The sequence below is a fragment of the Oenanthe melanoleuca genome, chromosome 5 (genome assembly GCF_029582105.1).
Source record: "Oenanthe melanoleuca isolate GR-GAL-2019-014 chromosome 5, OMel1.0, whole genome shotgun sequence".
NCBI lineage: Eukaryota > Metazoa > Chordata > Aves > Passeriformes > Muscicapidae > Oenanthe > Oenanthe melanoleuca.
Genome location: NC_079339.1, coordinates 36,861,040 through 36,888,342, shown reverse-complemented (window position 1 = coordinate 36,888,342; position 27,303 = coordinate 36,861,040). Strand labels below are relative to the sequence as shown.

The window sequence follows — 27,303 nt, the reverse complement described above, 5'->3', positions numbered from 1 at the left end:
ACAAAAATATTTCTTGTATTGCAACCCACACCCTGGATCCTACAAAGCAAGGAAAAGAGATTATTCTATACAATATCAAACAATAATGGGTTATTTATATCCCAAGAAGGGAAAAAACCAAACACTGCCACCAACAGATCAACCAACCAACCAACCAGAAACCCTCAAAGAATGAGCATTACTTAAAATGAGAAACAGTTAGCTTTCTCCAAGTTTGTGTGTGAAATTTTTATGATAGAACCCCATTCAGATGAAGCCTGATTAAAAATGTTCATTTGTAGGCAAGTTGGAGTTGGCTGACTACTGCCTAATTATTAGGAATATTTATATGCATCTCAAACTATTTAAAATGAAAACACTGAAAGAATTTTTAAAAACAAACAAACAAACAAACAAAACAAAAATGCATTTCATCCCAAAAAGCTTTCCCTTGGTTTCTATTTAGAGATATAATGAATACTTCACTCCCACAAGGAGCAAGACCACACAATCAGAGAATGATAGACCCTGGACAAAGATGAGAATTTAGTAAATATTGTGCAACTAATAATACATTTTATCACAATTCTAAGAATTCAGTCTTTTCCTCCCTAGTCTCCATTTCCCTTTTGGTTTTGAGTGAGGAGGGATGTTGAACACACTTTGCTTCTGCAGCAGAGCTGGCTCTCTGTGTCCATTCAGCATTTGCTCCTGTTTGTTTCCACCCTAAGTTGCAGAGCCCTGGGAATATGTGTGTTAAATCAAGGCTGATAGGTCCTCAGGAGGACTGTAAGAAATTATTCATTCCACATAGAAGTCTGGCAAGCAAATGCAGATGTATCACATAAAGTACTTTCAAGGTCAACATTGTCTGTATAAGGTAGATTCTGAAATTTTAACCATGCTTTGGCATAATTACCTGAACTTGAAGTCATACATTAAACTAGTGCAGGATTTCTTTGACTTTTCCTTCACTCTGAAGGAAATAAAAGGTAGGAATCATATAACCCCCATTCCCTTTTTTTTTTTTTTTTTAATTTGGAAGGGTGGTGTTAGTAGTGTGAAATACAAAGCCAACCAATTTCCATCCACCTCCCAGGGCCACACACCAAGATGTGCTAAATAAGAGATCTTACCATGGAAATAAGTCTCCACAATTTAAAAATAGCAGAATGTAGTCACTTTCAGAGTTAAGCTAACAAAGAGAAGTAACAATCACTGCTACATTTCTGAACTTTAGGTCGTGAAATTTTACAGCAGAAGAATGAGAAAGAAAAGCCTGAGAATGCAAGTTAAACTTCTTTTAAAAGCAAATAATCTTTCAGAGAAACCTCAAAGTGCCCTCTCCTGGCACCTTGCACTAACTGCGGGCTCTGAAACATCCTAAACCTGCAGCACTTACTATCTGGTTAAAAGGACGTTCTTTTGACAAGCACCTTTTGTTAAATTGTCTTTATTAGCTACAGAACAAGGGTAAGAAACTGTTTGCATAATCTTATAGAATAAGAAACATTGAACTGATCTGTTACAACTTAAAGTGTAATGAAACTGTTCATACTGTTTAGTTGTTTTTTTTAAAAGGCATGTGCTCAAGATTAATATGATTGTATCATTAGTATCACATAATATTAATGTTATTAACCTGCAACAGTATTGATGTAAATTTGCACTGCATTACTTACTGCTGATTATTACTGACAATCTCTTTTATAGATTCGCCCTAAGAAGCAAAACATTTTTGATTTTAGTTAACCAAGCACAAAAAGTGCAGTAAGTGAAAATTGCATTAGAAAAATAAACCTGAACCCTCTGTTTATTTCTGGATTTGGTGCTGCAGGTTAAAACACTCATGCCATTGTACCACCTTTTCTAAACACTTTCATCAGTGTAAGAGATATATTTCATTTTGTTTAATTACATATTTTGTTTCTATGGCAACTAGACAGAATCTAATCCATTTCTCTTCCTTCCTAAGCCTTTACATAGTGATTTTCTTTCACAGTATAGTAGCAAAAGATAATCCCCCTTTAGAACTCTGAGTACTGTTCTTTCCAAATATCCCTTAATTAGTATGCATTGGGATTAAAACCAGTTGTAGTTGTGCTATAACTAAGAGAAACTGTGAAAAAATATCTAACAGGATCTAGACAGAATATTTGAAACTACCATGAAGTAGCTTCAGCATCAATTTACTGCCACCTGCAGGCAGGCTTTCACCATCATGGATCTCCAGAGCATGGGGATGAAGGGAAAGCAAATTTCATGTTCCAACACTGGCCAACTGATTCAGATTTATTGTATTTATAGGAAAAGGAGAACCCACTAATGTTGCCCTGTTTAATGAAATAATGCCGGTTATTTTAATTTCTGTTGTCCTATTCCAGCTTGCTTCTGTTTGTGAAGACAGTGGTGATGTCTGAAGATTTTCTTTCTGAACTGACACCATAATAAAGGACAAAAATTCTACTGCTACTAACCACCTCTTGAACAGTGTGCTTCCTATATTCTTCTGTTTTCCAAAGAAATTACTATATTCTAAAATTTAAGCCAGATTTTTTTAAAAACCTAGCAAATCAAATCTTAACAAAAATATGCCTGTGGTTAAAATACCTAAGAAAATTTGGAGACTACTGTTCTTTCACACATAGAAATCAAACTGAAAGAGCAACACTGACACTTGTAAATCCTACAAATATTAAACAGTTTACCTACAAGGCCTTTTTTTGAACCCATTACCATCTGAAACAACACTAACTCACAAAACTATACAGTATTTTCTCCTATCAGAAACTGATGCTGTCTCAGTCAGTGCCTAGGATAACTAGGGCTAAATTACTCTACTGCCAATTTTTCAAAATGCTAGTGCATAACACACTTCATCCCTTCATTTATTCCATTTATCCTGTATCAACACTGCACCACACCTAACCTCAGCTACTCTGCCTGCTAGTGAATCTAGCAGATTATTCTCAGCCTTCAAACATGAAGCTGATGTTTCATGAAACATCTGGGAAAGTTAAATTCCTAGAAGTGAGGTCTGCACGGCTGCCAGCACACTGAAATAGGAGTCAGCTCAAAATATCAATTCTCAGCCTGCCAGGCTGGTAGTTCCAGAAAAAAAACAGTAATGAATCTTAAATGGTGGAAGTCACATCAGATCCATCAAGACCATTTTACATGCAGAGAAATAAAAGCATACATAATGCCATACAAGTACATTTGGGCTGAGGTTTCCAGGAAATGTCAAGTTTACTGAATACATGCTGTGCTTTTACTTCAATTATAGACTGCAAATTCCATTCTGGAGGTAATACACTGGCTACCTGGACTTAATTTCGGCAGCAACTAACTGTGCCTTTGCCTGGGAGTAGCATAGTAAAGAACTTCCTTAGGAATGATCATGTGCCTTCAGAACAGAGCTTACCTTGACTTGTGAAAAAGGATGTGTGGACAGGGCTGTCACCTGTCAATCTCTTACCACAGATTGATAGAAAGGTTTGAGTTGAAAGGGACCTTTAAAGATCATCCAATCATCTACCATGGGCAGGAACACCTTCCACTAGACCAGGCTGCTCAAAGTATCAGATGGATCAAAGCACTGAAGATTTTAGCTATTTAAATGCAAAGTCTATTAGACACATGGTTTCTTTCTTCTTACCCTTCTCCTTTGTCCTCCAAAAAGAAATGGGGAAAAAAAAGCTGTTCTTTCCCACAGTAATAATTGAAGAATTTCTCCACGAGATAGGAAGCTGTATTAGCATGCCTCTCTTTTGATAAAAGTCTACTTAAAAAAAAAAAAGAACAAAACCAAACAAAACCTCACACAGAACAAATTGAACCTATTGTTGGAAGACAACATAGGTTTTCAAAATGAGTGAGAATTTAAGTACTTAATCATCTCTTACCACTTGATGGGAGTGGTGAGCTACTTACACAGGCCTTGGCTTACAGAGTAAGATGTTCATGAACTATAAATAGCCCATTTTTATAGTTTAAAAACAAACACTACAATAAAGTGCCAAAATTCAAATGCATTTGGAACAGGTTTAAGACCTGCTTATTATGAAATACCTAAGCTAAATTCCACATAATACTTCCACAGTAAGTATTGCCAGGTTAAATCAATTGCATTCCAACTAAATATATCAGATACTTCACTGCAGGAAAGATGAGCAGGTCAATTTGCTCTGTGTTTGGCAAAAACCAAACTGCAACCCCTCTGAAACACAGCTATTGATAGAGAAGCCTTTTCTACACATGTACAGAGTTATTTTTGTCACTCAGTGCCTCATGCTCTCCACATACTTACCTTTTCACATATTACAGAATTCTATTCAGCCCCTTACAGATCTAAATCCTATTTGTAGGTTAAAACAATGCTACCAAAGCTTGAAAAGTTTTAATGTAGTGGTGCAAAAGATAAAACAGATGGACAAGATACTAACAATGTCTTAACTTCAAAGGACTAAAATCTGTGGAAGACCTCTCTGTTGAATCAAGCAAAACATTAACTGTTCAAATATTAAAAGATACAAAGCATGTACCAAATATGATTCACCTAAGCATGAAACAATTAACCAGTTATAAACAAAGACCAACCTTACAGCTCTCCAGTCACATATGCAGAAATGGTGACAAATCAAAAAGGAAAGCCACAGCTCAGTTTCCTGTACTTCTAGTAATGGAACAAGTAGGTCCCAGTTGTCTGATTACTAATCCATACTGCTATAATTATTACCTCTCATGCTGACCTGAATTACGTTTATTCTGAAATATGAAACCACACTCACAAAGTGTCAGTCCAAACAGCAAGGCTTGCAGTTTTGCAAAGTTTTGCTTTGTAAATCAGATCAGAAAAAAGCTGTAGGAATAATCAAGTCCAGCTAGAGAGATGAAAAATACATAAAAGGTAAAAGGAAAGGGGTGAATTACAAAAACAGTTTAGAGTACCCAGTGTAGCCTAAATAAAAATGATTTCAAGGATGTCAACACCTATAAGATTCCTAACAGTACTTATGTTTGATTTATAAATGTCATAGAACAAAGCTTCCATAAAATATTTTGCAAAAGTTTGTAAAAAAAAAAAAGAAAAATCCATATATACAAAATCTCAAAAAATTCAAAAGTCTTTTCTAAATGCTTTAGGACCTCTGATTGTTTAAGAATATTTCCCTCTGCTATTTGGTAGATCAACAATTCCAACAAGATTAGAAAATCAAAGAGCAAAACGACATCAAAGATGCCCACTACCACAGATCATTTATTTATATACTAAGTTAAAAAATGCAAATATTTAATTACAAAAAGTTTATCAAACAACTGTATACATACAGTTCATCTTGTTAAAAGCCAACATGTCAATTGATACTTTATGTACATTTGATTTATAATGTCATACAAGTGTAGAAAAGCATCACTCAGCAGAAACTGATTTGGCATTTGGAAAGTACTTACCACCCTGCACTAGAAGAGACGATTAATTTATATGTTACAATAAAAATATTTATTTGCTGTGATCATTTAAAGCAAATGGATGCTTTATTTTCTCCAAGAAGAATCATTAGAAGTGGAGATTAAAGTGCACATAACCAACGTGTTAACAATTCTTCAACAATCCCGTCTATCATTCTAGATGCTCGAAGCACATCACAGTAACATCAAGGATTTAGGACTTTTCTCTGTGGCTAAAGAGCAAGACTTATAAGACATTCAGCTTCCTAAGCTGCACGAAATACTCCCGGTGTACAGTAAGATGAAATGGGGTACAGAAATTCTGAAAATAAGTGTTTCATTAAAAACTCAGAGAAAATCCCCCAGATATATGACTTCTGGGGAGATATTTTCTTTTCCTAACAAAAATTCATCATATTTCATACAACTGTGACCAAACATGCAGGCCATGCAACAGCATTTATGTAACCATCCCCCCAGTCGCTCTTTGTGGGCTACAAATAACACAGGTTGGAGCAACACTGTCTACCTTATGCATAAATTTTGCTGGCAATCAAGTAAAAACATCACCAATGATTTGTCTGCTACAGAATAGGGTCCTACACTAGAAAAGTGCTCTTCAAAAACATAGTTCAAAATATTGGCTTTGTCTTATTACAAGCAGTATAGTAAACCTTACAAAATGTAACACAGTCGGTACTAGCAGAGCTGTTGAGGACAATAATTTAAATAAATCAGTACACTTTGGATAAAAGAATGCTTATGCATGTTACAATCTATTCCAAAGCAAGGGCTGAGCAGGCTAAATTTACATCCACAAGAGAAGCATGACACAGTCACTGAAAATAAAGTGAGTTGCTGGTAATTATGGTTATAATTTTTTTTCACACCAACTGGTCACCAATGGAGAAAGAATTTTTTTTCATTTTACAAGTATGATAAGTTTTGAAGCATTATACTTGAAGAGCATACTTCATATCTTAGGCACTGGACCCAATTCAGAGGCAAAATGTCTGTTAACAGGATTTACCCTCCTCAGATTTCTGAAGGCCGTCCATATGAAGCTTACATACAGCACGACCAATACACATTAGATACTGCTGTAAATAGATAAGGAATACAAAACACTATCAAATACAATTTTCACCCCATGGCACATCACGCATGGCAATACCGCTTGTTTCATATCCGGTGGGCAATGGTCAGTTGTGGTTATGCTTTATTGAATATTTTCCTTTCTGCAGCTGAGAAATATACAGCTTAGACTTGCTTCCATCCGGTCTTTTAAACCAAACTTCATCATGGTTAATTGTTGTAATTATGGCACTACAGAAAATGAGGGAAGAAGGGTCAAGGGAAGAAAAACAAGAAGCATTTAGAAAGCCTATAAACTAAAAATAACCTCAAAACCGCAGCTGTATTTCCACACAGTAAATGAAAATATGCATTAGTTGTAAATGCTAGGCCCAAAAGATACTGTCACCACTCTTAAGGATAGTTTTAACAGAATTCCTTGGCAACCGCGTGAGTCTTTAGTGAAGGCGTGGATGTTTCAGCCATCTATTTTATTCTCTCACAAGAAAACCCTAACAGGTACAAATACTTTAATTGTTTAAAAGAATAACAGTCACACAGAGAAAACACAACAATAAACTACGCATAGTAAAAACAAGAAAAGCCTTGAAATCACATTGAATGTGAAGTACTTGAAAAAAATTTGAACAACCTGAGGGCACGATTTAAAGCACAAAATGTATTCAAGTCTTACTCATTACATGAAGACCACAAGAAATAAACTGAAAACTGACTTACTGTTAAATGAGCCCTGTTTTTATGCTCCTAGCGGTAACATTTAACACAAAGAGTGAACAAAACTCCTTCCCCATATCTCATAGAAAAAATATCTTTTCAAGTAGCTTGATGGGGAAAACAGAAAGCACAAAACCAAAGATTAAAACAATTAATAGAACAAAGATCAATTGCATACTGAGTGTGACAATTCCCTCTAGTCTCAGAAGTTGTGAAAGTTTTGAAAGCCCAGGAAAGCTCCACTGCATGACTGCCCTGTTAAGCATCAGCTTTTTGGCTTTTGTCAGACACTAGAGCTAAGATCTTTACTCGGCCCAGTACAACTGCTGTGTTCTGCTAAATTAATCCAGAGGTTTTTAAATTTCAAACACAATCTGTAGTTTATTGAAATATCTTCCTGTTTCAGCCCTGAACAAACACCACACTGAAATTTTTTTCCTCTTTACCATACACAAGGAAGAAGAGAAACAGTCAGTTCTACAGTAAACTACTGATATATGAAATTAATGTCGATTTTCCTGAGTACATGTGTATATTTAATCAACATTGGGCTTAGACTTATTTGCCCCATTCGGTAAAAGGTAAAATACACATTTAATTTTAAATACACTCAGACTTTTAGAATTTACAAATATTAACCATACAGAGAAAATATATTTTTAGATCTTAAACATTTAACCAAATTTGCACTCTAAGATTGTTCCAAGGTAGAACCTTTCTTAAGAGAAGAAAATACTATTAAAAAGTTCCTCTCTTCTTTTGGAGCACTAATCAACAGAAAACAAAGCTTATTTTCAACCGCATAAAGTGTTTTTCCACAATTAAATATTTTTGGGCGAGCCAACAGATCAAATTCTCAAAGCAACAAACTCTCAAGATACTAAAAAAAAAAAATTACTCAAAGGCTATCAGAAACTAGTAACAGCGTAAATTGTTGGCAAAATTCTAACTTGACAACCCTTCAGTTAATTCTAACCTTTACTAACCTCTCACAAGTCAGCACTCTTCTTTGGTGTCATCCAAGGTGAACTAGTACATGTCACTGAGCTGGCAGTATTTCCACATAGGCTTTACTCTTTAATGCCATCATGTAAGCTATTGCTTAACATGAATGTACAGAGTTGCATAAATTAAATAATCTTTACCTTGTAGGACATTCATCTTTCTTATCAATGCATATCGTCTGCCCTCGTCCATACCACTCGCCATCATAATAGAGTCTTCCTTCTTCAGATCTAGCACTATGTAGATGTTTTTCTAATTTGACAGGTGCTAAATTAAATAATAAAAGTGATTTATTACTGACTTTACAGAAATCAGTTGGGTGCTTAAATACACTTTCATCAAGTTATTTACACAGAATACACATTTTTTCCAACAGTAGTCTGTCTCTTAATAATCGCATGAAAATTGGAAGCAATATACCTTTTTATTTCCATTCAGATAATTAAGTTATATTTTCATTTTCAAATAGAAGCTATCATCTACATGCCTACTGTCCCTTTTCCTCCTCACCTCCAAATATGTGACTTTACTTGGCAAGAACATGCTTCTCACTTCAGTGCCAAACATGAATACCACTCCTTTCCCACAGCTCTGCTTTTTCAGGGTTGTAGCTTGTAGTGAGCATCCTTTGAAATGCACCTGTACGGTCCAGATGCTTTCAGTTTTCTGCTTTATCTTGTGCAAATGCTGGCCCAGCTTGCTAATATGAATGCTGCAAACCACTGTTAGAAGCCTGAATTTTTGTTGATAATTTTCTAGAATTTGTGTCAATACAAACAGCAATCAAGCTACACCTTGAGAGAGGGGAAAGACAAAAGCCACATCTTCCAGCTACTTCATCCCATCCTCCATCTCTATACTAGTACTATAATGACTACAATCTGCCTGGATGCAGTTTGCATCACTGGACACAGCAAGTTCAGTCTTGTGGAACTAGACTATGTTTACTTACGTTCTGGCTTTACCCTGTGTGGTCCCAGCGTAGCCATTGCCTTGAAACACAAAAGAAAATTAAAGTTAGTTAGCAGGCAGATTCATTTTGTCTTAGCTTCCATCTTTAGTTGTGGAGTAATATGCGTTGGCATTTGCTTTTATATGCAAGTAGATTCTTGCATTTACATACAAAAAATACAATGAGAATTCTAAAATAAAAATGTGTTCAATGGTGACTCGGTACCTAAATAAAAAAGCATTTTGAGAGTGAAAGAAATCACTTTCTTTATTAAATTTTGATTTCAATAACTCAATCTTTTCTAAATTAAATCCTCAAAATTGCTCTTATGTAATTCTGTCAAGGAAACACAAAATTACATTAACTCAGTATGAAAAACAAAATGCTATATAAGCAATCTAGTCTTTTAATTTATTTGTGAGTTTCATATGTTATTTCATGCAAACTCCAGACCACACATAACCTTGGGAAAAAAAAAAAAAAAAAAAAGCACTCAAGAGTTTTTGGGGGTTCATTTGTTTTGTTTTAGGGGATTTAAATTTTTTTTTCCAGAAAAGGCAAAGCCCTAGCTCCTGGGTTTGCTGCTATTGTTTAAAATTATGTAAAAATACAGAAAAGAACACGAGGGAAAAGTACTTTGTGGCTGTTCCTCTGAAGTGATAGAAGGAGAAAACATAAAGGTCACATTTTACTTCTTGTTTAGGAAATAGGTGCAGGGAAAAAACAGGAGCAAAACTGACTCAGAGCCAACTCCCCACCAAGTTTTTGAATTCACCTAAGTGAATAAGCTGGGATGCACTAGGATAGTAGGGGAAGCTTTCTGAGTGCAGGTGCAAGCCAAGGATAGCATTTCATTACAGCAAGATCCTTCAGCAGTCTTATGAAGATCTAACAAAGGCATTATGCAATTAAAAGCTGAATTTATTTTTTCAAATACATCAATTGACTCAACAAATTTCTCTTCCTGTAAACCATTATTCTATTGTAATGTGAGAAAAACTGAGCTCCTCATTTTTGTGGGGAAAAAAAAAGGAGAGGTCAAACCACAGAAATCTTCTTAAAACAAAAACCTTACTATATGAACACATGTCATATGAGATTTAAAAAAAAATTCACATAAAGCACAATCCTATTAGACTATCCTATCATAGTTTCTACCCAATTAGCCAAACTATTAGAAAGCAGATCCACTTAACACTGGTTTTAGGCTTACTTTTTCATGGAAAATTATGGATTCCCCATTTTAGAAATATCCTCTTGCACCCCTTTAACAGATTACTCTGTATGATTTGGGTAGAATCAGAAGAAATAGCAATTACAGCTTGAAATGAAAGGATTACCTGACTACTGAAGAAATACAAATCTCTTTAGTATTTTGATCATGTAAGAAATCCAGGTACATATTTTTAAGTAACAAAAGGACTAGACATGAACCAACTAAATTCAGACATTGGCATACATCCTTTCATCTTACCTTCCTTATTGTTGTCCAGTCTTCAAGTATATCAAGGTCTTGTAACATATAAACTATATAAGGGCGTGGAAATGTTAAGGAAAACTCTTTTAAATAGAAATAATGAAAACACTCTAATGTTTGTAGAAAGATAGTAATAGCTCTGTTCTGCAGATCTTCCACAAAAAGTGTACCAACATGAAGCAAAAGCTCAGTGCAAACACATCCATCATTGAATTATGCAATCTAGAAGTACACTTTAAGAATTATTAAAAGAGGTAATAATAGTATGTAGATATTCAGGCTACTGGAGTTCAACTTAAGGATAAAATAAATAGCTGAGATACAACCATTCTATTCCTAACAGTTCAAATATTACTTTATTTGCAATAATTCAAATTACAATTAAAATTAATTGCAATTTCAATGTACCACTGCAAAATAGCACCTACATTAACATCAGCTTAAATAAAATAATTATTTTTACAGTATTCCACATCATATATCTTCAATAGCAAAGTATGGTCAGCACCACATATCTGAATATCAAATAGCCAAAAAACAGGAGGTGAAAAGACAAAGCCCCCTTCCTTAAACTATCAACTGCAAAGTAAAAAACACGTATCAGAACAATAAATGAACTTCAAAACAAAACTCCATGTAGTACACCTATTCCATTACAGTACCCTCCACTTTTTGTTTCTCCCCATTTCATCTCTGAAAAATAAGTTTAACAAGAAGTGCTATAGATGTATAAAAACAAAAATGTCCTATAATGGAGAGCAAGCTTAAACTTAAAATTCCATTTGAAATTTTAAAAATCTTAAACCACTTTAAAATTTGTTTTTCTCTAAAGAGCAAAAACTTACAAATCAAAAGCTGTGTAAAATTTCTAGGTATTTGCTTTGCATAGATCTGACAAGTACACAACTATTTCTAAAAGACAATCAAAAAGAACAAATTCATTTACTTCACAAGGGATTTACTACTGAAAAGATTTCTAGCATTATAAGCTTCCTGAAATTGCTGAGATTTTATACGTAATACTATATTAGCATTTTTGGTTTGGAGTATATTCTAAAATGGCAAAGTCACTCATAATTCAGAAAATCCAATGCTGTTTATATGGTTAGTTGATAAAGTTCAAGTGGCCTTCAAGGGCTTTTCTCTTGTAACTCCATTTTTCTTTAAGAGTTAGAAAAATCAACTTTTAGAAACATTTTCTACATAAAAGCTAGTAGCTGGTAAGAGAATCTTATTTAAATTTTCATGATGGGATGGATGTGTCAATATGGTTTCTCTAATCTGAATTAGAAAAATGTCTGCCATGCAAAAATCAGTTTTGATAAAGAATTATCACTTCAACTTGATATTAATAATAATTAGCTATAAAACTGCAAACATTACTAGAAAGAACAACGATTTCAGTAAAAGGATATCTGATACAACAACAGGTTTCTTCTTATCTGGGCTAAATGGATCCTTTCTCTTCTTCCTGGACTGGAGCTCATCATTCCATAATTCTGAAAAGATATTAAAAGAACATGCTATGAATCAGAAACCTTTTCAAGTTTAGCTCCTTTTACAGCAGAAAACACTGTCCAAAAATGAAAAATATTTTCTGATCAGATGCTGTTTCTAAACAGAATAAAGGTGTTACAAGATTATGTAAGCATAGATTAATACTCCCAAAAGATACAAGGCATGACAACTATTAAACCAAAACTGAAGTTTAAATTCAACCCCCTGCCCAAAGTCTACAGCTGAACAGCATTTTAGAAGATAACCTAAAACTCACCAGAAATACTATGTGTATATTTTACTAATCAATAGCCATCAGAAGACTAAAAACAAATTTAAAAATCCCAAACTGAATTTCCATCTACCTGAGGTAATGTCAATGCTATGTCTGTCTTCCTCAAGTCTTCTAATCTTCTCTTCTAGTTCACTTTGTACAGTATCATACAAGAGAAGCTTCTCACTCTAGAAAAGCAAGATTACAGATTTTTTCATTACTGAATTCAGTAATCAAAATATTGACAATTTAAGACATCAGTGGAAGGAACATAAAAATAGCTTTTTCAGAAGCCACAAAGCATATGACAATCTCCCTCTATTCCCTTTCTTAGTATGAATGAGAATCTAGCTCCTTAAAAACAGCACATTCACTTAGCACAAGTGAAAATATAATTACATATTTATTAACTACTGATACTAAGAGTAATTAAGAACATGGTGTTAGCTCTCCAGAATATTTCTTTGCATTTTGACACAAACATAGTATTTTTCTTCTGGACAGAAAAGATTTATTCACAATGGGTAACTAAAGTAGTGACCTCTATGCCACCCTTCATTACAAACCACAAAAGCTAATGTTTTAATAGAAAGCTTTTTATAAAGCCACTTCCTATACTAAATTACACAGTATTTATACAGATCAGTTACTTTTTCAAAGTCAGCATCAAAATCCACTAAATTCTCTAACAGATTAACTTGGAATTAAGCTGAGTTCCAAGCCTTAAGAAAGTTACTCTACTGCTCTTTCATAAGCCTGCACATTTCCAAAACTATGAGTAGGAAATACAGCAAATTGTTAGATTTTAACATTTACTTTCAGTGAGCAATGTCTTCAACAACTCTGGAAAACAGAGAGCTTGAACTTACTGAAAAAACACCGTAAGCAGCTCAAGTCAATCCATCCAGCTACCTGCTACCATGTCTCTGTCAGAGGCTGTAGCTCCCTACAGCCAAATAAGCAATGTCTGCACCTCAACTGCTCTTGCCCACAGCACAGTAACAGAAATTTCCCTTTACCAGTGTTCAAGCTAGTTTGCTGGAGTGAAGCATATCTGTTGAGGAATGGACAAAGAACCCTATTCCACTAAATGACTGTCACACCTACCATTCCCTCAAGTTACAAAGTAGTCAAATTCTAAAGACTTCCTTTCACATATTTTTCAATGCCTCATTATAAAAAAACATTTTCCAGGTGAATTTAAAAGGCAGAAGCCTCTTTACATATATCTGAACTGACAATTGAGTGTTATCTGTTCTGAGACCATTTTAAAATTGCATTTTAAAACTGAATAGTGTTTGTGTTCAGGCATGTGTTCTGCTTCACTTACCTGGTAACAAATAAGGTGTGAAAAGGTATTACAGGCATCAGAGGCATTCTTGTTGAATGGTTATATTCCAGAGCAACAGTAATTCTACAAGCAGCTTTTATGACTTAATAGAGACTTGTGTTGGATGGTGAATTCTGAATGTTTCACATAACAGCAAAACAATGGACAAAGACCACTTTAAGGTCTAATACACAACCAAAGCAAATAATTCAATCATGGATAAGAGACCTTGCAAGTCTTACAGGCTTCTGTCCAGCCTCAGGAGTATTCACAGGAACAAAGACAGCCAGTAATGAGTCATCCTTCATAATACCTAATTCTTTCCCAGGGCATCAAGAAAATGGAAAGCTCTTCAGAAGTACACATGCATATTCTTGCTTTTTTGGTATAGTAGGAACCAGTAGGAATTCAGGAATATGGTGAACCACTCATAAGAAAACACCTTTAAGCAACTGTAAGGGGGCTGAGGAGTACTATGATGAAATCCTCAGGATCTAAGCTATGTACAGCATTGGAAATACATGTATTTGAGTGCTTGTACTACAGTATCCAGTATGTAGATACATGAACAGCAATCTTTATGTTCAAGGAAAGAAATATATTTTTCTTGTAACTGCTTTTGCAATGACAGCTCTATCAGTAGCTGCCTAATGCATCTCAAAAATACTTCTTTGGTTTTGTTATCAAAATGTAAGGTGTTTTTAGCTAATATGTCAGATATTTTAGATACTTTCTTGGTAATCTTTTTATTAAAAAGGTAAAAAATAATGTGGGAATCTATTAATAAGAGCTTGATAACAAAAAAATAAGATGGCTTAGCTAAAAATATATATATATTATATATATATGCTAAGCCAAAGTAATAAAAAGCTCTTCAACATCTTCATTAACAACTCAGACACAGGACTCAAAGGAATACTAAGCAAGTCTGCCAATAAGACTAAATTGGAAGGGGCTGCTGACTCCCTCAAGGGCAGAGGCCCTGCAGAGAGACTTTGACAAATTAGAAGGCTGGGCAATTGCCAACCAAATGAAGTTAAAAAAGAACAAGTGCTGGATTCTGCATCTAGGAAAGGGTAATCCTGGATGTACAGACAGACAGGGCAATTGGAGGTTGGAGGGCAGCACCACAGAAAGGGACCTGGGGTTCTAGTTGACAGAAAGCTGAATATGAGCCAGCAGTGCCCAGGCAGCCAGAAGGGCCACTTGTGTCCTGGGGTCATCAGGAACAGCATGGCCAGCCAGGCAAGGGAAGGGATTGTCCTGCTCTACTCTGCTCTGGGGCAGCCTTACCTCGAGTGCTGGGGGCAGTTTGGGGTGCCATAATATAAGAATGCTACTAATATACTAAAGAGGGTCCAGAGGAGGGCCAGGAGGATGGTGCAGGCTCTGGAGGAGAAGCTGAGGTTACTTGGTCTGTTCAGCCTGGCAGAGACTGAAGTGAGACCTCATCTTGGTCTTCAATATCCCCACCCAGGGAAGCAGAAGGGCAGGTACCAATATCTTTACTCTCCTGATCAGGATAGGATTTGAGGAAAAGGCATGAAGCTGAGTCAGGGGAAGTTGAGGTTGGATACCAGGAAAAGGTTCTTTACCCAGAGTGGCAGAGCACTAGAACAGGCTCCCCAGTAAAGTGGTCCCAGCCTGTCTGAGCTCAAGGAGTGCTGGGACAGCGTTCCTAGGCATATAGTTTGATCCTTGGGTGTCCTGCACAGGGCCAGGAATTGAACTAGATGATCTTGATGAGTCCCTTCTAACTCAGCACATTCTATGATTCTAATTTTTAGTTGCTTTGAATAACCTCTTGCATGGGCTTAAATATTACACAGCAATTGCATTCAAAAAGCAAATAACCACAATAACAAAAACATACACTGAACCTGAAAAGCATGACAGACAGTAAAGTTAGATGAGATTAGCTATCAATGTGAAACAGCTGGCACAACCTCACAGTGCTGTCGAGAGGCTTGAATTTCACACTCATATTTGTTCTTCACAGATTCCAGACAGAGCTCTCTATAGATACCTGTAATCAGACAAATTACAGCAATATTACTTTCTTTAGCAAATATCTGACTTTGGAATTCTATTTTAAAACTGCCTGCAAGTCTCAACACATGCACACAGTAGAAAATACAGATATATTACATTAGGCACTTAGAGTGGCTGACTGCTTTAAAGAAAAATAAGAACAAGTAAATCCTTAATTCTGAAGATCTGAGTAAAACTAAATGGTATTTTAACTGCTTCTCCTGACAGTCAATAAATTACGCCAGCGGTCACATTAACTTTAGAAAATAAGTCTATTTCATATTTTTGATCAAACTATCCTGAATATCATCAGTTTTCAAACTTAAATACTGAATGACCTCTTCTAGCTTCTAATTGAAGTTTAAAATATAGCTTTGGGGTTTTAAAAAAGCTAGAAAACTGATTGAAAAAAAAAAGGTCCTACAAATTAATATTTTGAATAAGACTTACTTTATAATGCATGACCTTAATAAATTACATTATTAACAAGACTGTTCCATTCTTAAAAACAATCACCTTGTGGTAAAGGGTACGGCTTCTAAGCATTTGGAGCATTTTTAGACATTTCTGGAAATGTGTCCACTAGGCAGCTGAAAAAAACCTGAGAGATACCTGAAATGTAATTTTTGATTTGAACTCTATGTTAGACACATTATTTGATCCCACTGAGAGACAAATGGCCAATAAAGCTATCACAACATCAGTGGAGGCCAGCATAGCTAATGGGCTGCTTCAAGGCATCATTCCAAACATCAATGGAATTTGATTTAATATATTCAATGCATTCAATAGAAAACATTTCTATTGCTTCAGATTAGAAACTTGAGGAGTTAAGTTTGCACACACAATGGTGATGTCTTGCAACTGAAAAACTTCCAAAACCAACTTCCTTATAATTCAACTTACTATAAATGAACACAGTACTAGAGGAACAAAACTACTAGCAGCAATCCCTCTGAAAAACAAACCACAAAGTATTGCATCCATCATCTTTCCACAGTGAAACTATTTTAGAATTGAAAATGTTCTTTTCTTACATTGCTATGTTATGCTGGCTTTTATTTTCTTAATATTTATGGCTGACTGGCATATTTAGGTCACTGTTTATTTGGCTGAAAGTGAAAAATATAGGCATGAACTGGTCTAGAAGAAACAGTTGTTTTTCTGACTAGCTGTAATCGTCAAGATCCACTTTTTATGTGAATAGTACCTTAGAGAGCTGAAGAACACAAATTTCTTTTCTAACACAGATGCATTTATATCCAAAGTTTAGCTAAACATAGTTTAGTTTGGGGATTTTGTCACCACTTCCTCCTCTTTCTTCAGTAACAGTAGATCCTTATGGGTTACCTCCTGGAGCTCAAGTCCTGGTATTACCCACTTCTGTCAAGGCTCACAAACAGTAAGAGCAAACAAGCCAGTTCTACAGTCTCTTGCTTTCTCCAGAATAATGTTATCAAAGTCACTCAGCTGGGGACAAATGGGAAAAAAACTCCTATTTTCTATTCTCCACTTCAAGGAAACTGCTGTTTTTAAGCTGGGCTTTTTTTACATTGAAACATGGCTGTTCAGTGGTGCTGAAGACCAATCAGGAAAATGTGTAATATGCTGCATATTCCATACCCACCCATATGAAAGCACTGATGGATAGCCACATTTAGAACTGAAAATTAAAAGCCTGGATTAAGGCTGCTTTTATATCAAGCCTTTTGCAAATTCAGCTGAGATCCTCCTGCAAAGCCCAAGTGGCCTACTTAGGACCAGTCACATAAAGTTGGGCTCAGAACTTAAAACCCAGAAATGCTGAGTCAGCAGCCGAGAAAAAACATTACAGATAAGATCTGGAGGGAAAGAAATGCAATGGATCAAAAGATTTCAAATTCTCAAAGTCAAAAGTACCAATGAAGACATACTGGGCAGTACTGAAACAGCACTTCTATTATGACAAGTATAAGGTGGATTGCCATTTTTCAGTCAGCCTTGAACATGTTTCTGCTAAATTTCTTAGAAAATACACTGGTATAGCTTCTCTGACTATAGAGATCACAGGTGTCTGTCGTTTGGCTCTCTGGCAGCTTGTGTTAGGTAACACTTAGCTGAATCCTCCTAATGAAATCAAGCTGTAAAATGAAGAAATTTACAATAGGAAGTATAGAACTTTGTTTTCCTATAATATTACAATTTCATATGATTATATGGTTGTATACAAGAAGATAAATGTTCTTGCCTTCTTCTGTGGGCACAAAATCCTGTATAAACATTAGTTTTGATAACCAAAATTCAGCTTAGAGAAAAACACCAAGGACAAGAGATTTTTCCTTTTTCCAGAGCAGAAGGATAGGAGCAGATAAGAGACATGGACTAGAAGAGCAGGAGTCATACTAGATTGCAAGAATATCATAACATAGCACCCACATATCCCCACAAAAGTGACTAATGTGTAGACTTGATCCCAAAGCTTCTGAGTAAAAAGATTATTAGCTTTTACTCAGTAAAAGCTTATTGTTCTTACTACACAGACAGGCAACTATCAAGTGAAACATTAAAAAGAGCCGTAATTTTAGCATGATATTATTAGGCAACTTATGCAAGGAGGTAAGCAACATATTCATTTTGACTTAAAAACTACTTAATATTTAAAATTATGCTAAAATATTTCTAACTTTAAAACACATTCCTTTAACAATTCTAAAGAAAACAGAAGACTGACCTTAAAATGCATAGCAAGCTTATACTTTGAAACAGCAATACCCATTTTACATGCCTACCTGCCACCTTGGTTCGGATTTGCATATTTTCTTGTAAAGCTGCCAATGGTTCTAAATATTCAGGTGCTTTTCCAGCTATGACCTCTTGTAGCTTTGCATCCACTTGGCTTAATCTTTCTTTGTAAAGTCTTAAAATAATAGAAATAAAATTACATATTTTATTTAAAATAAAAAACAAGTTAGAAGAAATATTTTTAAAATACTATTTGTTATCCCTTTGTTAATGCTATGGAACACTGAAACAAAAAGAGGATTTGCTAGCATTAGAATTTTCCAATATGTATTTTCTTTTTGAACAACGCTATCCATGTCTGTTAAGCCTTTCTGAAAAGCAAATGCAAACAATCAGACGTGCAGAAAGGATAAAATTAAATGTATCTCCATGTCTAAGGAAGTAGAAAAAAAAATATTGCACATCTGTTAATAATAGGACATGAATCAACATGGAAGTGGAGATGAAAAGGTACTACAGTACATAAAAACAAACTGGGTTATGTCATGAGAGAGAGAAAGATAAACAGTTTGTAGATAGAAATAATCATTCACATTTGTGTTCACATATCTGCTCCCACACCACCATAAACCAAGGAAAAAGAGATGCAGGTGCTTAATGAAGAAACCCTCAATTCACCTCCCGTGAAATCTACACATTGTGTACTATTATAAATATATTGAGATAATTTCTGATGTGTTCTGATGTTATTCCTGCCAAAAGGAAGTGTAATTAAAATATTTTTGTTTTACCTGGAATTCAGTCATTCCATAACAGCTGATATTTTCTGGCAGAAATGACTAAATCTGCTTGCACTTTGAAGAATTTAATGTAGTATCAATTACAAACATTTCAATCTCAATGCAGCTCCACTTACTTGTAACTGTTAGTGTTCCATGTTAGAATCATCAATGTAACTAACCTTTCCTGTTCTCATTTTTCACCTTGCACTCCACAGTTAAAAGTTGCAAAATTTAAGCAAACATGTACAAACTCTCTAGGTGTTATAAACACACCAGTTGTTACTTGTTTACACACACATAACAGATGTCCTTGGGACAAGGATGCTACCTTTTACTTATTTAAAATGCACAGGTTAAGTAATTAATTATACAAAATAAAGTTCATGCATACTGATATATCAAGACCTCTTTGAGAAATAACTGCCTGTTCACCTTGCCACCAGCATCTGCCCTGCAGTCAGCTAACACAGCTGCAGCTAAACAAACCCCAGTTCGCTGGGCTTAACCCTTGATGAACATGCTCTGCACATGGTGGTTAACACAGAGCTACAGCAGAATTATTTAGGCAGACCATAAGCCTGGGTGCACAGTGCACCTGACTGGGCCAGCCACTAACATCTGATCACACAGTACTAAGTACCAGCTACAAAAAAGCAAGCAGTTATGGACTGGATGCTGTCAGCACTTGGTACCATGCAGCAGTTGATGGACTACAACTATTTATCCAGTACTTTCAAATAATGATTTATCTAAAATGAATAAATACCAAATCACTGTAAATGTTACTTATCTCATAACATCCAAATTCAGTTTCAATGAAATGGATGAGGAGGCAGACCCAACCATTACACCATCTCTGCTGTTAGTTGTGACAAAAATCCCATTGTTAATGCATCTTTTTCTACTTTGTCATCATCTCCCTGTTCACAGCTGCTTCTCCCTATAATGGCTCTTCCATCATGCTAATGCTCCATTTCTGGTATTCCCACTGTTCTTTCAGCCCACACAAATCCCTCTGTTGCTCAACCAATGTGCTTCTACAATGCCTTCCTCCATATAGCACAGCCTTACCACTTTCTCAAACACCATTTGTAAACCCTAAGCCCCCAAAAGTACTTTCTTCCTTCCTCTCAAGACCACTTTCTCTCATATTCACTCCTTAAAGATCTGTTTCCACAAGTTGTTTTCAGCCATCCAAGCTGTTGAACAGATGGAAGAGCAATGCTGAACTGAAAGCTGACAGTTTTCCAAAAGCTAAACCAATCAGTACCAACTGGCTCTAGTATTCATCAGCTGGCTGCATTTCCCATGTTTTCACATGTGCAGCCCAAAGAACAGCAGGACATACTTCTCTTCTCTAGACACTGCAGCAAGGAATTTCTTGTTGGGCAATTCTTTCCAGACCCTACTACTTCCACACCTCACAGGTGTCCTCTTATGTAAAGCAAGTTATATCTCCCAGTTCTGTAGCAGAAAGAACTATCTCACAATATAAATATGCATCTGAACCATAATAACAACTAAGTTTTCAATTAAAGCATATGCCCAAGAACAGACTAGGTCTTCCCAAAGTTTCATTTACCAAGTACCTTATAAGTTAATTGCCAAAATGCCAGCAATTCAAACTGGAGTAGATACATCTAACTCATCTGAGCATATATGAAAACAAATTTAATTATTAAACAAAATATCAAATTTCCCTAAAATCCCAGTTCCTTGGTTCTGCCAGGGAGTTTGATGCAACAGACCCAGAGTAGCCCCTCACAGGAACATTTCAAAACCATCCTTACAGCAAAACAAAAAATACATAAATGCACAGAAGCATTCTAGAACAACTGCCTGCAAGTAATTTCAGAATTCCCAGTCCTTACTTTTCTCCAAAAGTAGCATCCACACATACAAAAGACAAACAACATCAGCTGCACACAATATTTTCATAGAATGAATCTTCAAATGAAGGACTTGAAGCATCAAAATACTTACTGATCTTTAAGGTCTGTAAATTGCTTTTCAAGATTGGACATTTCATCTAAACATTCCATTCTTCTTCTTTCACAGTCCTCATCATCCATTTCTAAGAATAAAAAAAATATTAACAACTTAATACATAACCAAATAAATGGGATATTTTGTTTCTAGTGAATGCCAAAGGTTCCTGAATTATAGCCATGAACAGTTTCTCTCTTATATTATTATTCTCATAAAGCAGAATATGAGAAATCACTTGGCATATAAGTTACAAAGCAAGAAACTTTGATCTAATTCTAGAAAAAACTCCATAAACAGCAATTCTTCTTCCTCTTAACAGGAAACAGCACTGTCAGACCTCAAGAGGGTAATTTCAGGACTGAAATAGATACATAAGAAGAAGAAGAAGATACAATAAGAATGAATGAAACAGAGAAATTAAACAATGTGTATCACACCAAATGAAAGACACCATTAAGCATGGGCTGTTATAAGCCACCATTGAAAATCCAAGTGTATCCTGGGTTAGTACAAACAAAAGCAATCCCTGGAATGCAAGCACAGTTCCCTGTAACATTTGTCATATAAAATTCAAGATTTATTAATATTCTTAAAGAAAAAGTAAAATATAATTTTGAAACAGGTTTCATCCTGTCCAATTAGAAGAATTCTTTGAAGTTGAAATATTAATGTAAAAATATCTGAAATTCATTTTAATGACCATTCAAAATTACCCTAATGAAACATTTCTTAACCTGAAAAGTCTAGAACACTGCAGACAGTTGACTTTATATGTTTTTATGCAGCAAGAGTAGTTAATGTTAAACTCTTTACACTGATTTTTTTTTTTTGTAATTTACCTAGAGGATATAGCAACAAAAATACACAACTTTTTGCCAAAACTTTGGACACTGCCAATGAGATATCCAATGTTACTAAACATCAGTTGTTACCTCCTTTTTTAAACTAGAAAATTGAGAAACTAAGATACAAAATTCTTGACTCTTTCCCAATCTTCCCAGAAAAAAAAAAAAAAAGATTTGTTAAGCCATATTCAAAAGTCAGATAAGTGAAACTGCTTTATAACAGCAGTCGGAATTAGCCCTCTACAGTTACACTGCAGCTGACCATTATCAACCAGGAGCAGGCATGCAGAAGGGATGGCCATGCACTCAGGAACCATGACTGAACAAATGCAAACAGGCCAGGTGCTTGAGAGAAGGCACTGTCCAAAGGAGCCCTTACTTATGCAAGCAGCTACTCTGGCAAGAAAAATCCTACCTCCTCACAGAGAGGCAAAGTAGGATCCTGGAGCCAGCAGGGATCACTCTTTTAGGCTATAAACAACTCCGAGCTTTTTGCTTCTTCCTCACTAACATTTTTCCAACAAACATGTTTAACTGCTTTATGCTGTCTCCTACACCAACTACAGAATGCAGCATGCAAGTCTTCATTCTTACTGCTTTGCAAAACAGTATGGCAATTTGTAAAGTTGAGAAGCTTCAGGGCCACTAGCTACTTGGAAGAATCTGATTAAATCAGATTTTCTACTCAGACCTCTCTGCACTCAACTTCTTCCTGAAATTATCACAAGCTTTTAAGGCTAAAAACTATACTAACCTTCTCTGGATATGAAAAACCACAGTCAGCACAGCAATACCCATCAGGATTAAAATGGCAACTATGAGTCCAAATTAAAGACCTAATGCAGTCTGTACTGTTAGTACAATCAAAAACAACAGTGCACAAAGTTTTAAAACACAATATAACCTGAAGTATTGGAAAGAAGAGCAAGAACATTTGAAGACAGAACTTTAAAAAAAATGCAACGAATGGGGAGGGTGGGGGAAGAGCACATCAAGCCGTTAAGAGATATTATTTAAAATACTGTTCTCAAAAGTAAGGCAAAACCATAATTCCAGAATTAGGCTGAAAATCATATTAAAGAACAAAGTTTTATTTGATTGTTTGACACAATATCCAAGCCAAAAAATCGATCTAGCAACTTATAATTTGGCCAGATTTAAGGAATGTGACAATCACATTACTCAGAGGTGTCTAAAGCATTTCAGTGCTACAAAAATAAAGCTTCTTTAAAATGTGAGGGCACCTCCCAGTATAACCAAACAGGAATAAGCACTGGGATACCCACAGTTTTTACCCTTTATTCTCAAACATTTTTCAAATATGTTCTGCTATGCTTTTGATTCTAAGTATGTTTTAGTAAGGAGTTCACTCATAAGATTTCCTTAAAGTAACATTTTATTGTTTGTCTATGTTTAGGGAGTACAAAGCAAAGACTACTAGAACTGTAAACCTGGCTGAGGATCAGAGCACACCCAGTGTTGGAGGGGAAAGGGACTGCATCTTACATTTTAAACTTGTGTTGCAAGGACATGTTGCTATTTACTGGTATCTGAGGGTACAGCTGACTTCTTTGTAGATGAAGAAATAACACATAGCTCTCTCCAATTGCTCTCAGCTACAGATATTTTCAAGTCTTTGACTTTCTGCCTAGAAGTCTTCATTCTACCAATCATCCATACTAAATGTCAATTCACTTGCTAAGTTGCTCTTCAATTGGTTCATCTTTATTCTTCCAGTAAGATTCATAAAATTATTAAGATTTTCATATTTCAGAGTCCTGAAATATCTTTAATTCCCCACTTATGGAATTTTTTCTCATTCTTTCCTTAAACAGACTATGGAACATGCATTGCTGAAAAAGTTGTAAGATCAAATCTTATGGCTTTCAAATTGAAAATTTACATCCCAGGAGGTGAAAGATTGCTCATTTCATATTAAAACAGCTACTGATAAGCCCATCCTTTCTCAAAATTTCAGATTTACCATACAGTTTCATACTGCAAAAAGTATCCACAGTACTTGTAAACACTTTCAAAATCACAGTTGTTTTTCCCTACTATACTCAAGCAGTCCAACATAGTAATTAGGGCAATCTGGTTTAAAGATAAAAAAATCCACACAGCACTTAAAATGTAACAGCACCTAAAATAGTTTTTTTAATAAGCTGTGGCCTATATAAAGTGCTTCAAAAAATGGCCAAATTCTCCTCTGGGATAGTAAGCATAACTTGTGGCTTTTTCAATTAAGCCCTAAGAAACTATTCTATATCCCAGTCAATAAAACACCTGTACTAAGTACCTAACATCTAAATGAACAGGATAGAAAGAGTGCCAGCTCTCAAGGATGAGTGACGCTTCTCCTAATAACACCTTTGTATTCTCAGGCATTTACTGGAGAAAGAAAAAAAAAAAAAGAAGGCTGAATGTAATTAAAGCAAATGACAAATATAACAAAAAAAAAATCTTTACATTTCAATTGATACTTATTTTTTAGGGTGCTAATCACTTTAAGTCTGTAGAAACAATATGCTTCCAAGGAGTAGATTCATATTGGTCAACACACTGAGACGAGCATGTAATTTTCTGTAATCATCCCACTTTAAGTACTCCCTTAAAAGCATTTCTCTGTGGAATGCAACAAAAAATTATTAGGAGAGCTTCTTGTATTGTTTTAAAGAAACACAGACTACATTCTCTTAAAACACACTTACTCCTTCCTAATCCCAGACTCTCAGGATGGTGTGATTTTTGGGGTGTCCTGTACAGAGCCAGGAGTTGGTCTCAATGATCCTTCTGGGTCCCTTCCAACTCAGAATATTCGACATTTTTATTTTGGTGATATAGGGGTCTCAGCATTAAATCACTTCAGCTGCCAGAATCACATGTCAGGTCTAGGACTGACCCTGGTCTACACATCGACATCAGGACTTTTCTCAAATCATTGACCCTGTCCAACTTCCTTTCCATCCACTGTCTTGCATTTCATCACTAGTCAAATAAGGCACTACACACTCCTAATGGTTATCACCTGGAAATGTTTTAAGATCAAAGACATAAAGTAGTAATCACAAGGAAAGTTTGAACAGATAACAATAATCTTCTTAATAACACAACGTAAATTAAACATAGAAAAAATGACCCTTTAAAAGTTAGATTTCAGCTACTAATGTAATTCAAAATCTATAGTCCAGAGGGAAACTATGGAAAAAAGGGACCTTCAACCGAGTAGAGGCCAAAGCGATTTGCAAAAGAGGCCAGTGGTAGGTATTGAAAGGGCTTCCAATAGCCCCTCAAAGACAGATCTTAAAACACCTAGTAGAAATTCATGAGCTCGCATGGAAATATGTACTTATACGTACGTACCCATGTGTTCATCTATGCACACGTATGTACACATGCCATGGCGCCTCAGCGAGGCGTCCCTCTGCCAGGACGCACCCTAGCCCAGCAGGGCACAGCCCACGGCTGCTCCCGGCGCGGCCAGGCCGCCATGGCCGGTGCCAGCCCGCTCCGGGCCGGCGGCCCGGGGCTCAGCGGGGCTCCCTCCCGTGCGCCCCGCCCCGCTCCCGCGCCTGGCCGGCAGCCTCAAGAGCCGCCGCTGAGCCGATGGGAGGCTGGGCCGGGGCGGGGTCACGGTGGGGAGGGGAAGGGGGGACAAACACAGCCACCAGAGCGGGGCGGAACCGGGGTGTCCCCGGGGCAGCACCGAGCGCTGACGGAGCCGCCGCGGCGCCCTCTACAGCGGCGCTGCCTTCCGGACGGCTGCGGTACCTGAGCTGTCCCCCTCCTCGGAGACGGACGAGCTCTCGGTCTCCTCCTCCTCAGAGCTGCTGCCCTCGTTCTCTCCGTAGTCCACCTCCATCTCATCGTGATTATTCTCTTTCTTCTCCCGGGAATGGACCGGCATCGTCCCCGACGCTGCTGTGAAGCCCCGAGCCCGCCCTTCCCGCCGCTGCTCCGCCGCTGCCACCGGCCGCTCCGCCCCGCCCGGTGCCTGCGCGCCCGCCCATTGGCCGAGTCCCGCCGCCGTCTGGCGTCACGACGCGCGCGGCGCTCTGGGAATTGTGGTCCGTCTTGAGAGCAGGGGCCGGTGGGCGCTGTGAGGGGCCGAGTGCGTAGCAGCGGCATTTTGTGCCCCTCTCCCGTCCCGGGACACTCACAGGACTGCTCGGTGGCGAGAGAGGCTTCATCGCGGCCGGGCAGAGCTCGGAGCGTTTTGTACCTGCCCGCGTCTCCCGCAGGAGGCCGAGCGAGGCTGTGGCCCTAACCGGCGGGGGCTCCATCGCGGCCGTTCCCCGCCCGTGTAGCGGAGGGACCAGGCGGGGCCATACGTATGACCCCTCCACCCCCTGAGCTCCTGCCGAGGAGTTTTGCATCCTGGCAAGGAGTCCTTTATGGTTCGGATCTCAGAGGAGAGGGGTCCTTGCGGTTCTTTAAGGAGAAATTCTTTACTGTGAGGGTTGCCCAGAGAAGCTGTGGATGCCTCATCCCTGGAAGTGCTCCACGCCAGGTTGGATGGGGCTTTCAGCATCCTGGACTACTGGAAAGTGTCCCTGCCCATGGCAGGGGATTTGGAACAAGATGATCTTTAAGGTCTCTTCCAACTCAAACCATTTTATGATTCTGTGAATAGTGGCCTCCCCAACAGAATTTGCTTCTTCTCCAGTGTCACTTGCTGTCCTGTACCCAGTGTGATATGCTTTAAATGAAGTCAGATTTAACTAAAACTGACATCTGTCCACTGAGAGTAGATACGAGAAGTGAGTAAAGAGATAATACTGCAATCTGCGCAGGGTTGGGATAATTTTTTTGGATTTGAGTATCAGTACTTTTCTGTTCATTCACATAAGATGTACTGAATAAAAGTGACACTTTCTGGAAAAACCTGTCCAAACTATCCACCTGTCCACCTACTTTCTTCCTTTCAGGAAAGGGAATGAAATCTTGTGATTTTAATGAGGATTATTTGGGCAAGCTTTGGTGCATTTCCCTGAAATTCTTATCATCCCATTCACTTTTAGTGTTTTCACTTGGTTTTGGAATTTTCCCTCTTTTCTTTTTTTTTTTTTCTTTTTTTTTTTTTTTCTTTCAGTAAAGGGAATGCAATCTTGAAGTCAGAAGACAAAGTCTCACAGATGCCCTGGAAAGTTAAATTGCAATG

At 36.9% G+C, this 27,303-nt stretch overlaps 1 protein-coding gene across 2 annotated transcripts; it reads right to left on the bottom strand.

The window, feature by feature from the left end:
- Positions 1-5,219: 5,219 nt before the first annotated feature.
- BRMS1L (BRMS1 like transcriptional repressor) lies at positions 5,220-26,141 on the bottom strand. 2 transcript variants are annotated; one of them, XM_056492287.1, is made up of 10 exons: positions 25,914-26,141; positions 21,292-21,382; positions 18,574-18,701; positions 15,721-15,800; positions 12,536-12,632; positions 12,089-12,172; positions 10,671-10,735; positions 9,197-9,236; positions 8,385-8,511; positions 5,220-6,756 (listed from the first exon to the last, which is right to left on the bottom strand). In XM_056492287.1, exons 1-10 carry the CDS (start codon positions 26,047-26,049, stop codon positions 6,633-6,635), a joined length of 972 nt encoding a protein of 323 aa, XP_056348262.1. In that variant the 5' UTR covers positions 26,050-26,141; the 3' UTR covers positions 5,220-6,632. The 2 variants fall into 2 exon arrangements, with proteins under 2 accessions (XP_056348262.1, XP_056348263.1); XM_056492288.1 differs by lacking the exon at positions 8,385-8,511 and having other exon boundaries at positions 6,633-6,756; positions 25,914-26,140.
- Between the last annotated feature and the right edge of the window lie 1,162 nt (positions 26,142-27,303).